At 36.6% G+C, this 16,242-nt stretch overlaps 2 protein-coding genes across 3 annotated transcripts; one reads left to right on the top strand and one right to left on the bottom strand.

The window, feature by feature from the left end:
- Positions 1–4,335: 4,335 nt before the first annotated feature.
- On the bottom strand, positions 4,336–6,266 carry LOC147869685 (uncharacterized). 2 transcript variants are annotated; one of them, XM_087331944.1, is made up of 2 exons: positions 5,931–6,266; positions 4,336–4,514 (listed from the first exon to the last, which is right to left on the bottom strand). In XM_087331944.1, exons 1-2 carry the CDS (start codon positions 6,128–6,130, stop codon positions 4,364–4,366), a joined length of 351 nt encoding a protein of 116 aa, XP_087188070.1. In that variant the 5' UTR covers positions 6,131–6,266; the 3' UTR covers positions 4,336–4,363. The 2 variants fall into 2 exon arrangements, with proteins under 2 accessions (XP_087188070.1, XP_087188062.1); XM_087331936.1 differs by lacking the exon at positions 4,336–4,514 and adding an exon at positions 4,729–5,397 and having other exon boundaries at positions 5,931–6,234.
- Positions 6,267–7,639: 1,373 nt separating this feature from the next.
- Positions 7,640–15,817, top strand: LOC147869684 (uncharacterized). The gene is made up of 8 exons (XM_087331979.1): positions 7,640–8,015; positions 9,047–9,258; positions 12,229–12,510; positions 12,817–12,939; positions 14,185–14,338; positions 14,429–14,688; positions 15,239–15,275; positions 15,363–15,817. Exons 1-8 carry the CDS (start codon positions 7,664–7,666, stop codon positions 15,494–15,496), a joined length of 1,554 nt encoding a protein of 517 aa, XP_087188105.1. The 5' UTR covers positions 7,640–7,663; the 3' UTR covers positions 15,497–15,817.
- Positions 15,818–16,242: the final 425 nt, after the last annotated feature.

Genomic DNA, 16,242 nt, shown 5'->3' with positions numbered 1-16,242 from the left:
AAGATCGCGTATTCCTAATGCTCAAGCCCCAACGACCATCTTGGCATGCATGATTGGCCTTATGGTCCTCACACTAAGCACATTACACATCCAAGAGTAGTTGATTATCCATACAATCCATCGTGGTCAAATACCATTTTGTCATAGTCAAATGGCCTTGTGGTTCTCACACTAACCACATTGTATGACCCATAGTAGTCTATTACCCATACAACAACTTTGTACAACCATGACCAACAATCAAAGTGGAAGAAGACCTCCTTTTTTATTTCCAAGGGCACATATGACAAGTTAGTGCTTGACTAAACATAAGCATTGTAACAATAATTTTCAATAGACAAAGTTATGATCATACCAACACTTGATCACAAAAAAAAAAATCGGGAAAAAACGGCTTCCCATTAGTTAGGCGAATTGTATATATAAATCAATCTATGTACACTCAAAGTATCTTTATATACTCGCCTATTTACAGATCACTTTCATATATATTTGGCTATCGTTGAACACTTGATCATTATTAAATAAACACATCATGCCCATAGACCAATAAGATCAAGAGTTAATCACTTGCTGTTGACAAGCAGTCACTTTCCTATCGTGTGGTCAAGAACCTCAGGCCCCTAATTTCCTGGAAGAGAAGAAGGAGATTAGAATTAAATTTCTTTCAATGTTGGCATTAGAAGTAGGAGTCCATGTAGTCACATGAACTTAGAGGATAACTTAAAGTCTTAATCAACATGAGTAAGGGACATGGTGGTGTTGCTTTTGTTTCTCCATGCCCCATATGGTGTCACTTCATCGTTTCTCAAAGTTTCTCACTATATGTCAGAGGGTTGGGGGGATTAAGTGATGGCATCATCTTTTCATCCCTCTACTTCATCGTGATCATGAATAGTGTCTTGAGGTCATTCTAAGATGTTCTTGTGTGTGGACATGGACACACACCCTTAAAGTTGTGTGAGTGTGAGGGTAGACATGCATTGTAGCCCTTATGCATGATATGTCATATGGTTGCAAGGATAGACCTTAGCATACTCACACGGTGCCCTTGTTAATAGATTCGTATAGGCTCGCTCACTTTGTTTCTATTTCACCACTCTTTTAATTTAGTTGATTGAAGTAAATGAACCTAGAATCATATGCATTGTAGGTAATAAAATACATATATCATTATATGTATGTACATGCATACATGAAAATTAATAACTTATTGGCTCTGGGTACTTATATTTTTTTATGAAACAACACCATAAGCACATGTAATAAAAAAACATTTAACCATAAGCTCCTATTCACTTTTTTTCATTTGATTATAGTGAATTTAGGATAGCATATATGTGTATGTGAAATATAATAAATATTGTGTATCCACTTGCATGTCACACATTTCGACTATTGAGTGGGCAATTGTATGGGTAGATATATACATACATACATGTGTGTACAAATCACGTTTGTCATCATAAATTAATCACAAACCACTTATTCCATGCTTCTTAGCCTTTCACTAATGATTGATAGAATGGACCAACAAGAAATAGTTCATTTGCACAATGACTTGGCACCAAACATATATCTATGTGAAGAAGATTGTTTTATACTAATTTGTAAACCTTTCTTTTTTAAACCTATCAGATTTTGGATAGATTTACTAGCTAAGTCTATGGAGCCTTGTCAAGGTGAAAACCAATTTGTGTGAAAGCATAAGATTCAAAAAATTGTGCCAATTCCACTTGTGACTGTCATCATTGTGTCGTAGGATTGATACATTGAATCAATGCTAAATCCAAGTGTATGAAACAAATGTGCAACTTCTTGTATGATTACCTTGTTACTACTTCACTCTAGTCACTTGCCTTCCCTTGACCAATCTCCTTCTTGTAGTGCTCTACCTAATGAGCTCATAGCCTATCATGTGGCCTTCTTATCCATCAACTATGCATTTTGGCCCAATTTTAGGCCTTAACTCATCTCATTATATGAACCCTGGGAAGGAAACCTTAGTTTTTTGGGGCATTGGATTCTCACCAATGTTTGTGTTACTCAAGACACTCTCACTTCCACTCCATCCACACATGCTTCACTCTTGCTTTTACCTAGTATGAAACAAAAACAACCCACAACTTCAGCAAACTACTTTGTCATATTCCAATATATCCAATGCCCAAACATCTGATGTATTTCAACATTGCACAACTTCGGCAAAGTGCTTCGTCCTATTCAAATCTATCCAAATAATTAGTAGATTAATACGTTTAGTGAAGTTTGATTAAAATATATTTTAATGTCAAAACACATGAGTATTCTAAATATTCTTTAGAATCTAAGTTGGGAGTTAACGTCGTGATATGTTTAATAAACTCCACAATAATCTCTTTTAACATTAAATTTACCATTTAATCTTGTTTGTTACTTACCTCTTCCCATTTCTCTTAAGTCTTGTTGTAGAAACAATGTTTTTGTCTCATTTTAACATTATTCTAATATGAGTGGATGGAGAGAGAGGATGTGTGTTAGGTACACGCGTGTATGCACATGCTTTGGGAGTTTCCCACGTGGAGAAAGTAACTTATTATCTAATACATGCATAGTTGTACATGGCAATGTATCTTTAAATGTAAGCAATTCTTTATTGGTTCCTCCAACCATGCATTATCAATCATGGATTCAAGTGGAAGCAATTTCTCATTGATACTCCAACCATGTTATGTCGAATCGTGTAATTGAGTGGATGCATATTCAAATGTAAATGTTTCCTCAACTTTGTATATCCAATCAAAGATAAAGTGGATGCATACTCAAATCAAAATGTAAAAAATCCCTTATTTTGTGATTTTATTGACCGCTAGCTCATCGACAAGGAGTGTAGAATGGTGTGTTATCAGTGGATATGTGGCAAGGAGAGGTAAGAGTGTAGGTTAAGCGAGAGAGAAAGAGGGACGGGGGATTAAGCACTAATTATAAAATAATTAACAAATTTCAACACAATCCTACTACTATGAGAGAGAGAGAGAGTGATTAAAAACAAGTTTAATTATCATAAACGAAAACTACATTGGGATAGGTAACTAGGATAGGTAATGGTGATGAGCAAACTAGTTTCGCCCCTAAGGGGTTTTATCAATGCTAAATGACCATGTGGGGTGTAGGATAGTTTATATAAGGAGGGTAGGAGATATAGAATTAGAGAGAGAGAGGGGTTTCAATGGGAGTTGGGGGGATCATGGGTAGTGGTGGAGGTAAGGATTTCAAGGATGATTATGAAAGTAGGGGGAAAGATATTTTAGTAGGGAGATTTCAATCGTGGATTCAAGTGGAAGCAATTTTTCATTGATACTCCAACCATGTTATGTCCAATCGTCTAATTGAGTGGATGCATATTCAAATGTAAACGTTTACTCAACTTTGTATATCCAAAGAAAGATCAAGTGGATGCATACTCAAATCAAAATGTAAAAAATCCTTTATTGATATCTCCAATGGTGGATTCAAGTGGATGCACATGCTTCTCTATTTTTTTCAAATGAAAAGATATTTGTCACTTTGCAACCAACGATATTCATAATAACAAAGATTCAATTGTCTAGATCTAAAGACATTGATGTATCTTTACGTTTTCATTTTTAGATAGTGAAGAGTATAAACCATTTATTGTATACATTAGATTTAAATGGTATAGAATGGAGACATTAAATATATTGGTGTCAGAGGCTCCATGTGAATCCCTATATTTCATGTGTTTTTGCACCTTCAAACATGCAATGTCATGGATACCATTTTGTTAATTCTTGTATTAGTATTCCCATTAGAATTTATCCTTGTAAGTGTACAATTTTTTCCATTTATTTGACAAATGTAAATTTGTAATGCTAGCTATTAGGAGCAAGTTGTTAGCATGCATGATTTTAAACTTACCATGAAGCACCTCAATAATGAACAAACACTATCATGGTATTGACAAACCTTATTTAAATTTAAGTATTATGGAAACCTAAGCTCTTGAATTTGTCGACATCGTTTCTTAGATTCAATCAATCAATGAGGACATCTAAAGTCTCTTATCTATTGTCTTGTTTTTCATGATTTCATGCTACAACATTGGGGGGAACTTATGTCATGAACTCTATTGGTTTTTTCTATTTGTTTATCTTCAATGATTTTTTTTTCCTTGGAAAGGGTCTTCTTTTTGTTGTGCGCACCACAATGCCAAAAAGCAGGAACTAGGGTGGAAAAGAATTGCTTGAGCCATTTTATCAATGAAGGCCAGAGGATTTTCCTTTCTTTCAAACAACTCAAAAAAGCTCACTCAAAACTAGTCCAAGATACAAAACTACCAATTCGCCACCTCTCTCTATTGCAATTAACCATAAACCAAATAGGCTGGTCCAAGAATGTAGAAATGACTTGCTTTAGATCTCTTGCACATTAGGAGATCAAGATTCAAGCAAGGGAGCATGTTCATCCGTCCACCCTTTAATCTTCTTAGTGTCTTGCAAATGGCCAATTTGGGTCTACATAGGATTCAAACCTATGAGCCTCATGTTATTAGTAAGATGCTACAACTAATTGGGTAATCATGCTTATCCATCCCTTTTAATTCTGCAGAACCGTATGCCACATGCAACACAAGACAACAAGTTTGACACCACCAACTACACTTGTTCGATCATCTCTCTCATAGTTTTAGCTGAAGAGTCACAACAAACATGAACTTTACAAAGTAGATTACGAAACCATATTTTCCTTTCATCCAAAAGTGATCAAACAAAAGTGATCGGCATATCAAACAATCACTTGTTATGCAACATCGATGTTTGTGGAGACGGCACAAAAGAACCACAAACACATAACATCTGAGAAACTTATGTACTAAAGGCATAGAGGGATGAAAACAAGAATGTCACTAACCCACCACCAACCATGGTAACCACTGGAATGGTGGCCCACTTCGACCACACATTATCACAATGGAGCAGCCCTAGCCTTATTTGGATGAAGTACACGATCGAGAGGGTAAGAAAGACAGTGCCCACGGTGGTCCCAATGACTGTGAAAAGCATGCCAAACCTTAACACTTGCGGCTTGATTTGAGCCGAAAGTACTTCGGCCTGGTCTTTGGAATTCAAAATGACGATCAAAAGCTTGAGTCCTTGAGCTATAAGGCTAGAGAGGAGGTAACTACTAAAGGCAATGACCTCAAAAACGAGGAGATACTTGGTGAAGTCTGCACCTACAAAGCACTTTCCAACCAAACTGCCGTCAGCGGAGGGATTAGTTAAGGAGAAGCCTATGAAGACCGCCACGGTAAAAAACGAGTTCACTGATATAATTTCATCCAATGCTTGAACATGCACTTTAGTTAGGCCCCCGACGTTAGGTTCTAAGTCTGGAGGGCTGCATAGAAGAGAAAACCCACATGAGACACACTTCATAAGGGAACTCTTTTCATCTTATTGAATACATATTGGTGTTACTTAAGATCTGTGTTTACTTTGGCTTTCTTTCTATCTTATTCAAGAAGACATATTGGCCTAGTTAGTCTATAGCTTGAGACCTTCATTTGCTGCCATCATACGGATTTGTTCAACTCTGTGTGTACATATGCATACACACACACACACACACACACACACACACACACACACACACACACACACATACATACATACATAAATACATACATACATATATACATATATGAACAACAAAACATCAGCAAATAACTTGCACACACTATCTCCAGCTCATCTAATGCAAAGATCGCCAGCAAACACAACTCCTCAAATTTCCAAACAAGAATTAAGAGGCCCGGATTAAGAAATGAAAACAACAATGACATTGAAATATATATATATAACATATAAAAATGAATAATAAATAGCATATAAATAACAGAAATGCAAGAGAGAGAGAGAGAGAGAACTCACGTGGATGAAACGAATGGAGAGGGTTGGATTACAAAGAGAGGATTGGTAGAAACTGGTTGCTGATCCGAAGTAGAAGTGTTCTGGTTACTCGGAGGGTTGTTTGGGTTATCATTAGGAGTGGCAGGGCTAGAGGGTTCGTTTCTGTTATCATTAGAATTAGCATTAGCGAGAGAAGTAGGAGCTGGAGAGGCAGCCGCCATGGGGGAGCAAGGATCTGACCAATTCGTGGAGCAAAATGGTGCGTTCTATATGTTTGTGAGGCTCTAAAATCTCTGTTTGTGTGTGTATCTCTCCGCAGGGCTGTGTGTCTGTTGACTGCGAGGAAAGTTATTACTTTCAAGGTTCCATTTACACACGAGAAATGAGTCCTTCTTTTGTTGTTTGGGGGGGGGGGGGGGGGGTGGGGGTTAAGCATTATCATTATCATTATCCGTAAGACAATTTAGTCACGTCTCCCTTCTCACCCACCCAAATTTCCTTCATCCTCATCTTTGTGGCGGCATGCTCCCGTTTCAGTTTGAAAACCCCCAGTTTTTATCGTTCCGACAAACCATAAAAATTAGAATGATTTGTCCGCTCGACTTAGTTGTATATTGCCTTTTTTGAAGCTTCCGAAAATTGCATGTCTTTTTTCTTTCTCGTGTACTAATAATGTTCGGTCTTCTTCTTGCGCTTCAGTGAACACGTGACCCATGAGAAGAATGACAGTTGACGTTTTTCACTTGGAGTTCAGAACAACCAATTGTCCAAGCCAATGGATCTCATAATTTATGGCAAGACTAATCAAGCCATGTGTTGGCACATAATGAGTTTTGATCCAAGCCATGCAACATTTGAGCCATGGACAATGCTCCCTTAGATTGGACGCCCTTGACACCTTTTGTGGTGTCATTGGGATTTGAATTGTAGAAATGATCAAGAACCTTGCTATTAAGCACATGCGTTGCGTGCATAAGACAATAAATACCTTGATGAAGGACCTCATTGGAAGTTATCCTGTAATATCCACTCAATAAAATTCAAAACACAAGCCACAAACAAAAAAGTGGTCATGATTAAATGTAGGTTTGCTTAGATACAAAACACAAAGTGTTCACCAATCTAGGAAGTGAAATAACTTTATCAATTCTATATAAACTTTCCCCCCCAAGGGCAACCAAGTCAGAACAAAGCCAAAGCTAGCATTCTATACAAATATAGGATTCATAACTAGAATTAGAAACACTCAAGAGTTATGGTGAAAGTAGAAGTGAAGGCTCGAGGTTCGGAAAAGTCACATCCTTTACTTAGCATGTGGATCCGACCATATTCCTCTCTCAGATACATATTGACTAGGAAGCTAGTAACCATAGCGCCGACCTCCAAGGCTAGGTACAAAATAAAAGCCACAAAATAGTGACAATGACAGTGCCAAGTTCAAGGTTGTGGTCACAATATAAGAGGTGACAGGTAAGGAAGCAATGCATCTCATGATATGAAAGGCATTATTACGTAACATGCGAATCTAAACCATAGCCTTCCTTCTCATGCGTAGAGAACATAAACAGGGCGAGAGAGGCTAGAGTCATGCCGGAAGCTACAAGGACTAAGAGATCGATGGAAAAGCCAAGTTCACGGGAGGTTCATAAATCATCTATTATGTATTGTACGAGAGCCTTACCGTTCTATTTTACTCTCTTATAAAAACCAACCCTCTTGTTTCTCCCTTCCGACACCTGTCGTCTATTAACACGATGCTGCTGCTGCCGCCACCGGCGACCAGTTCCTTATTTCTGTGCAATCCTGCTCCTGCTCCTAACCCTAGCCGTGCAGCATTTCGACCTTCTCTCAGTCTTACTTCTGAAAGACGCTTCCATTATAAGAAGCGAAGAGATTCGTCCCTCATCGTCGTGAACGGTATCGGAAATAGCAGCAGAAGCGACGAGAATGAAGGAGGCTCATCATCATCATCATCATCCTTATCGTCCTCTTCTTCTTTAAGGAAAATCTTAGCGTCTCCTGGGATTCATCAAGGACCTGCTTGCTATGATGCTCTCAGTGCGAAGCTCGTCGAGAATGCAGGATTCTCCTTCACCTTCATGAGTGGTAAGGAATTGATCTTCTCTTTGAGATATATGCGGATGAATAAAGTTGAGAAGAAACATTGCTTTTGTTGATCCGGTTGGATTATGTGATGCCAACGAAACTGTGAAAAAATAGCTTCTTTGATCTCAAGAAACAGGTAGATTCGTAAAAGTATAAAATTTTGACAAAGAGGCAAGCTTTATGTGAAAATCCATGAATTTAGCTCATCTATATCTGGTTCTCATTAATTTTTGTGCTTTAAGGCATTTTTCATGTACCTGTTGCTGAGGATATTGTGAAGAACATAGCTTATTTTATCTATAGGAGGTGGTTGATCTATATGGAAAATGTAATCTGTGCACCTTTACTTCTATTTGTTTTCTTTTTAGTGTTTGAAGTACGCAGATTTCATGTATCTATGGAGGTTCAAAGCAAACTTCTCTTAAATACATTGTAAAGAAAATAGTTTTTTTGACTAAAAAAGAGGTAAACCTTTTGAAATGACTATTGTGTGGAAGTCTCTTCAAAATCGCTTGAATTTATGGAGATATTTTTTTGTTCAAAAAAATTATGAAGAAAGCTGTCTGACAATAGCTTATTGATAGAAACAAACAGGCCTATCTCTGTAAATAGCTTGTCATCTTTGCATATATCTGAAGTTAAGAAAAAAAACTGTAAAAAAGTACCTTCATTGATCTGTACAAAGAGGGCAATCTCTGTAAATTAGCTTGTTGAGCTTCTCTTTGAGGCATTTTTTAAACAAATGCCAAGAAAATAGCTTGTTGATTGAAGCAAACAGCTTGAACTCGGAGCATTTCCTCAGGTAGAACATTATGTACTAAGTTTCCTGTAAAAGTTCCCTCGAATTTTGTCAATCTTCTCTCTAAACATGCGGCGAAGTAAATTGTGGAGAAATTAGCTTGTTGTTTTCATAAATCTCTCCTTTTTGATGAAATAAAAGATCTCTTTGCAATAAGCTCTGATATATCTGCACTCATCGATTTAAATATGTTTGATTATCTTTCTTTTTGATCTATTTGTTGTCATTGCAGGCTTTGCAGTTTCTGCGGCTCGATTGGCTTTACCAGACACAGGTTTAATATCATTTGGAGAAATGGTTGATCAGGGTCGGCACATCACATCTGCTGTTTCTATTCCTGTAATCGGTGATGGAGATAATGGTTATGGAAATGCATTGAATGTTAAACGTACAGTAAAAAGTTATATAGCTGCAGGATTTGCAGGAATTCTTTTGGAAGATCAGGTAAAAGTTATGACATTAATCTCATGACATAATATGAAACTACCGGCTATATAATGTAGATAATGATTGCATAGATCTTGAGCTTGGATACAAAGATATAATCAGTTAAATATAGACCCTAAACAATATTATGTGGCTGAATGTAGAATAGTAAATTGGGAAAACTCTGCATGTATAATACAAATAATAATTTTGGACTTCAGGACCAAGTTTGAGATGACAGACTTGGTCATCATGGATTAAATCTGGGATGCTGTGTGTTTGGTATGAGGCAGTGAAATTCTTCATCGTTCAACAAAGATATACAAAGGAGATCTTGAACGCATTTAGCATATTCAGTCCAAGTGCAACGAGATTCCAACTCCGAGATTTTAACACCTATGGAGATTAATGATAGGTCAATGAAAGTACTGTTTTGTCATGGTAAGACACATGAGACTGCCTACTATATGCCAATACATCGTTGGATCCTCTAGCATTGCTCCACTATTTGTGCATATCTTTACGGCCTGTTCCAACAGGGCGAATATTTCTTTGCATTCCAGCATACCATATTTCCTTAAGACTTCAGTGCATACCAGTATTGTGAAAGTATTGCACTTTTGCTTGTTAGGTGACCACAGTCCCAGTTAACATACCTTGTCATTGTGAATGACACCATATCAGATTGAAACTGCTCCGTGCTCATTAATTCAAACATTTTTGCGAACTCAATGTTTCCGAAGACTATTTCTTTAGTTCCAAAGTTGTACCTATTCTCAGGTCTGTTGATATATTTGCTTCCTCTTGAACTAGTAGTGCTGCATGAACAATCTTGTTCCTCGTCACTGGTGTATGGAGAGCTAATGTCGTTGAAGGTTACATCTCTGCTTCTTTGGATTTTCTTTAAAGTGGATTATAGCCTTCGTACCTTTTTGCTCTTCTAAGTATCCATCTAGGATACGCTTATCTGCTTCTGTGTCCAGCTTTGATCTTTGTTATGTTAGTATATGTGCAAAGGGCATTGAGCCAAAAACTTTCAATTGTGAGAGATCTAGTTCTCTATGGTAGAAGCACTGTTCAAGTGCAACCTTGTGTACATCTATGGCAGTCCATCTGCTGAGGATACACTCAACAGTGTTAGCTGTTTCTGTCAAATAGTGCTTGTTCAACTTCTCCCCCAACATTGCCGATAGAGGCCTTACTAAGTGAAAATGTGGTTTTATCTTGCTTTCCTAGCTGGCATGTTTCAATACCCATTGCATCTTCGGACTTTCAAATTGTCATAATTTGCTCAGTATGTACTCTTTGAATGTAGTTTTTAGAGTTGATGGGCTGATATGGCCTAACTTGTTTGTGACACATGTCTATATCTATTACCAAAGATGGACATCCACACCTCTCACTTTCCTATTACAGCCATGGGTGGTTTATTCTCTATAAAGTGTCAGCTTGTATGGAATCTCATTGGCATGGGCCGCGCTACCACTTAGCCTACTGAGACCGAATTCTTTGCAATGCTAGGCACATGGAGCACATCCATTTTTCCTGTTGGAAGCCATTTTATATCTATATATCTATCTGTCTGTCTATATATATCCAACACCCCCATTACAACATTGGTCTCTCAATGAAAGAAACCTACAAATAGATTTGATTTAAAATACTGAGAAGGTTGGACAAGGATGTGAACATGTATGCATTTCGCTTCTTGCCGTTTTGATCATGTGCCCGGATTAAACAGCCATTAGTGGGGAGCGACACCCTTCAATATTGTGTATCAAGTAGAGGGCAAGAGGAGGATCTTTTACTGAGTGGTGAAATCTTTATGCTTTGTTAGACAAAAGATTTGATAACGTATCTGCTATCATATTGTCCATAGAACAACATTGCAATAGAATTTTCTTTTTATTAACGTCTAATTTTGATGTAATGATAATGAATTGCAACATGCTTGGACTTTGAATAGAAATTGTTGTTTTGCTAGAGCATCAATGGACTCAGCTTCCAGAGAGTCAGCATCAAAGCTATTTGTCGCTATCACCACTGGTTCTCCATTCTCTTAAGATAGTAGTAAGTAGTGGTGGTGCTCAAAGTTGTAAAGTCTTTACAAGGAGTGTAATTCATGTATGAGACCCATGGCTCTGAACTTGAAAGTTAGACAAGGTCTAATTCGTGACTAGATGAGATATTTGAAAAACGGAACTTTACGTAGATGAGATATATGAAAAACGGAAAATTAAGTGGACGACTAAGTTGTTTGCAACTAGAGGTATTAAATACACATCGGGAAGGAATTAACCAGTGTAAATGGATATTTCCCTTTGTCAAGCATATGAATTGGATCGTTTTCAGATTGGTATAAACTTCCTAAGCTATAAATGAAACTAATTTGGGTCTCATAAGTCCTCCAATAATTTTCTAGTTTAGGGATATTTTTCCGAGCATCTTTGTAGAGGATCATCTAATCACTATTTTGAGAATTCAGTGATGGTCAAATATGTTAGCTTTTATCTCTCCATAAGGAAATAAGTTTTTCTTCTTTCCCTATTTGTTTTGTAGTTTATTTTGCTATTAAATTTGTACCAGACTCAACACCAAAACTTCTAAGTAGCAATGGTCCTCCTATGGCTTATGCATGGCCTGAAGAGGGTTTTGTGGGTTTTGAAAGAGTGTCACTTATAGAAATGTTACAAAAGAGAAGAAAAAAGGAAATATTTACGCTTTCGTATTTTTGAAAGGTTAAAATAGATAAGGGTATGCACATTTTCCGAATAATAGGGAAAAACAAAAACTATATTGTAATTAGTTCACTTTTTATAAAGAGAAGAAAGAAGTAAAGGTTTATGTGTTAGGGCTTTTGAAATATAAATGGATAATGGTAGGAGCATTATCCAAATAATAGGGAAAGAAAAAAAATTGTACTTTAATTTGCTCAAGGTAAACTCAATTTGTGTGGAAAATGTTGATCCATCCTTAAAATATTTACAGGTTTCTCCCAAAGCTTGTGGGCATACTAAAGGAAGAAAAGTAGTATCTAGAAAAGAAGCAATAATGCGGATCAAAGCTGCAGTAGATGCACGAAATGAAAGCTCATCAGATATAGTTATTGTTGGCCGCACAGATGCTCGTCAAGCTGTTTCACTGCATGAAGCTTTGTGGAGAGCTGAAGCTTTTGCAGAGGCAGGGGCAGATGTGCTTTTTATAGATGCATTGAATTCAAAGGAAGAAATGCTAGCCTTTTGTAACGTCTCTCTTGGCATCCCTAAAATGGTACACTTTTTATACCAAAAATTTCTGTAGAAGAAACCTGTATAAATGTCCTTATGTACTATTTTAGGAATGGCTGATTCTTCAAAACATTTCTGTTTAAGAAGCTGGAGTAGAATGATGTTTTGTTTCTCACATTGATGAGTTAACATCAACAGTTCTAATCATTGCTAAGTCCAATAGGCCATTATGGTTTTATAGAGATGCTAATACATCTTTCTTTATCTTTGTGTGAACCATAAATTTCTAGCTTCCATATATGCGGTATAATTTTGGCAGGATTGATCTCATATATAAAGACGGTTTCAGGCAAACATGTTAGAAGGTGGCGGAAGAACACCTATATTAACTCCTCTTGAACTGGAGGCACTGGGATATAAGATTGTGTCATATCCACTTTCCTTGATTGGAGTGTCGATTTCTGCAATGCAGGTATGTTGCTCCTCATTATGCTCAGAGAGTTGTGAAAGCAGCACATTTGAGTTCATGATGAATTCTCAGATGTTTTATGATATGGGTTGATATTGATGGGTGTGATGTCAATTCTTAGTGAGAAGATATCTCAAGAATTATTTTGGCTTTTTGTCTTGCTTGATTTTGGTGAATTTTACAATTTAAAGTATCCTTGCCATTTACATCCTTCCCTATGGGTATTAGGCTACAGGCTGAATGAAATATCATTGGTTTAGTGTAGCTGCTACTTGTTGTGCTTGGAAATATCATCTGATTGATTTAGGCACTTTGTAATTTTTCATACTTCTCTTGGTGAAAATACCCTGTCTAATAGATAGTGATCATGAATGTATGATATAGTGAAAACATGTTTCTCGTTCAGCTCTGTGAGGAATTTATCACTGTAGATGTCATCCTGGTTTGCATATGGAATTTATTACCATGGAATCTGCCAAAAGTTTTAAACAAATCCAGATCGTCCCAGTTTATGATCTTCCTTGTATAAACATGTTAAAACTCTTCTTAGAAATCCAGTTTGATGCAGCTCTCTGATCTTCCTGGTATAGACATGCTACCTAGGTGCAAGGCAATCTTATTAGGAAGAATTTATATCATCAGGGGTGGTGTGTGTACATTCTCCTTGAGCTATTTTATGGGAAAAAAAAACCATTGTCTTGTCAAATCATGCAAATATTCCCATTTTCTGTTTGAGAATCTAAATTGTATCATGTTTAGTGCTGCTTTGTGGTGAAAAATGAAACTTGAGGAATTCTGCGTTTAAAAATCCCAAAGGTATCAACTTCAAAACTATGGTTCATTACAGATCATTGGGAAGAGCAATTTGTAACATCACTAAATGTGGGAGCCAAAATACTGTTGACTTTTATAATAAAAATGACTTCAATTAGTGGTATCATGACAACCACATAAAATCTGTTATTTATGATGACTTTAAAATAAGCAAGTATCTCATGCTGGTACATTATCTTGCAATAGAAATTAAAGACATTCTTCATTAATCGTAGGATTCTGATATTAAGCTGGCTCTTGTCCTCTGTTTTAGCATATTCGTTCATTTACTCCCTTCATTCTGATCAAATACAGCTCACTATTTTGCATAATTATTTTGATTGATTTATAGATTCTTCTAGGAAAGAACATCTTTTCTAAAGTTCTGTAGTTTACCACTTCTAGACCAAAGTTTTATGGTATTGATGATTCCAGGATGCTTTGGTTGCTCTAAAGAGTGGCCGGATGCCACCCCCTGCTGATCTCCCATCTTTTGAAGAGATCAAGAGAGTAGTTGGGTTTAATCAGTACTATCAGGAAGAGGAAAAGTACAAAATTTCAGCGAATTCTGAAGAGCTTACAGAATCAGGTGTGCTTGCATATAAAATCAGTCATCGATTTTCTCAAAACTTTGCAACATTGCATTTTTAAGCATTTGCAATTTTTTCATGTATGATAGATGATGGTTCGAAACAGAATTTGCTCCGGAATGGAGATGTGGTAGTGAGAAATGCTATCGAAGATTTATCCTCCAGGGAAGTCATTTCTTCAGAAATTGGGGATGAGGAAACCAGGAAAAATGATTATGTTATACCTGATGTGCTTGAAGATGATAAAGAAGAGAGTTCATCTGCGCCACTGCCAAGGATTTGGTCTCGTACACTTCGTGTCAAAGTCACGGCAAACAATGGAGTAGTGAAGCTTGATGTGGGAGTTCCGGTAACTCATATTCTTTTATGAACTATTTTTCAAGCAAAATGGAAGAAAATGAGCTCATTGGAATTACAAAAATAAGTTTTTTAGTTGATTATTACCATTCTGAAGTATGCATAGAATTTGCGTAGCTGCAATAAGCCTCCAAGTAGTTCATTGTTTATGTTATGCATTTTCCAATTGGATATTAGAGTTCCATGGATGAAAACTTACCTGTTCTTACACACGGCAGTGGGAATTTAAAAACTATTTCATGCACTGAATAATGCATTATTTGTTGCAGATTAGACACACATCTGAGAGTGTTTCTTGACGAGACCATCTTTGTTGTGGCTTTTCGTGATTTCCAATTCAATGCTCAATTTATTTACACACTGTCAACAGATCTCTTTAACTTTATTATGGGAGTTTATCTATCAGATATTATCAAAATTGCCATCACATCACATTTTTTATACATAGAACATGCAATTGGGATTTATTATATTTCATCAATATGCAGTTGTAACACATCAATACAGACCTACTCATGATGGATAATTTGTTGGCTGTGCAGGCGGGATTTCTGGATGGCTTAGCAAATATCATTCCAGGTATTTACATAATTTATTATCATTTTTGTGTTAGTTCTAAATTCCAGAGGTGGATATGATGTATAATTGATTCTCCTCATTTTACAGGAGTCGCCGGGATAAATCTAGCGGAATTGTTGGATGAGTCGGTATACAAATATGATGGAGAAATGAGAAGTGGACAACAATTACTGGACATAGATAATGGACGAGGTGATCGGATCCAAATATTCATCGAGTAGATCTCGAATTCTTTCTACTGATCATGTTCTTGAATGACTCACAACAATGGAAAATTTGATGTCTGGAAAAAGTAGGAACAGACAATTACTGGAAGATATTCATTTATGTCACATTATTCCGAACAAAGAGAGTTTAAAAAGAGATAATGTATATTGTTTTTGAAGATTCGTGCAGAATTTTTGAATTTCGTTAGAAAGATTTATGGAGGGGTTTTGAAAAGGGGATGTACTTGGACAGGAATATATACAATTTCTACTAAATTCTTGTAAATTAGAAGTTATTTCTCGTAATAGATTCTGAAAACTAAACATATTCTCCAATTTCTTCATAAGTTTGTTGTGCATTGTAGCGTGATAATTAGGCTAGCATTACTGGTATTTTTGGCATTATGTAATTATGGACATTTAATATTGAAACCTGACTATTCATGTACGGCTACTTTATTCATGTACAGCTACTTTTATAATGGGTAAACTGTAAAAAGCTAATCCACACAGTGATTGCTTGATCTTAAGTTAATGGCAGTAGAGATTGGCAATTGGAAGCCTTGTATCAACTTCAACATTGTGAGTGCTAGAAACTCGTTTGTGATCCCCCAAGATCTAATACAACTAGTTGTGGCATTCTTTGTTAGTCATAAAGCTTTACTTCCTATTCATATGTGAGATGATGTTCCGTCTAAAAAGATTAGTCAGGATGTCAGCTTATGTCATGCAATGCGAAGTTCCTATATGGAGTACAAATG

The sequence above is a fragment of the Azolla caroliniana genome, unplaced genomic scaffold (genome assembly GCF_043228905.1).
Source record: "Azolla caroliniana isolate FFs.n. ecotype wild unplaced genomic scaffold, voAzoCaro1.0.p SCAF_1, whole genome shotgun sequence".
NCBI classification, from domain to species: domain Eukaryota; kingdom Viridiplantae; phylum Streptophyta; class Polypodiopsida; order Salviniales; family Salviniaceae; genus Azolla; species Azolla caroliniana.
Note: the sequence above shows the minus strand (reverse complement) of the source record. Positions and strands in the feature narration are given on the sequence as shown.

Coding starts and splice junctions, on each gene's coding strand:
- LOC147869685 (XM_087331936.1), bottom strand. CDS start 6,130: ATGGCGGCTGCCTCTCCAGCTCCTACTTCTCTCGCTAATGCTAATTCT. Junction 5,398..5,930: donor TCTCCATTCGTTTCATCCAC/GTGAGTTCTCTC, acceptor TCTTCTATGCAG/CCCTCCAGACTTAGAACCTA.
- LOC147869684 (XM_087331979.1), top strand. CDS start 7,664: ATGCTGCTGCTGCCGCCACCGGCGACCAGTTCCTTATTTCTGTGCAAT. Junction 12,511..12,816: donor CTCTTGGCATCCCTAAAATG/GTACACTTTTTA, acceptor AGACGGTTTCAG/GCAAACATGTTAGAAGGTGG. Junction 14,689..15,238: donor AGCTTGATGTGGGAGTTCCG/GTAACTCATATT, acceptor TTGGCTGTGCAG/GCGGGATTTCTGGATGGCTT.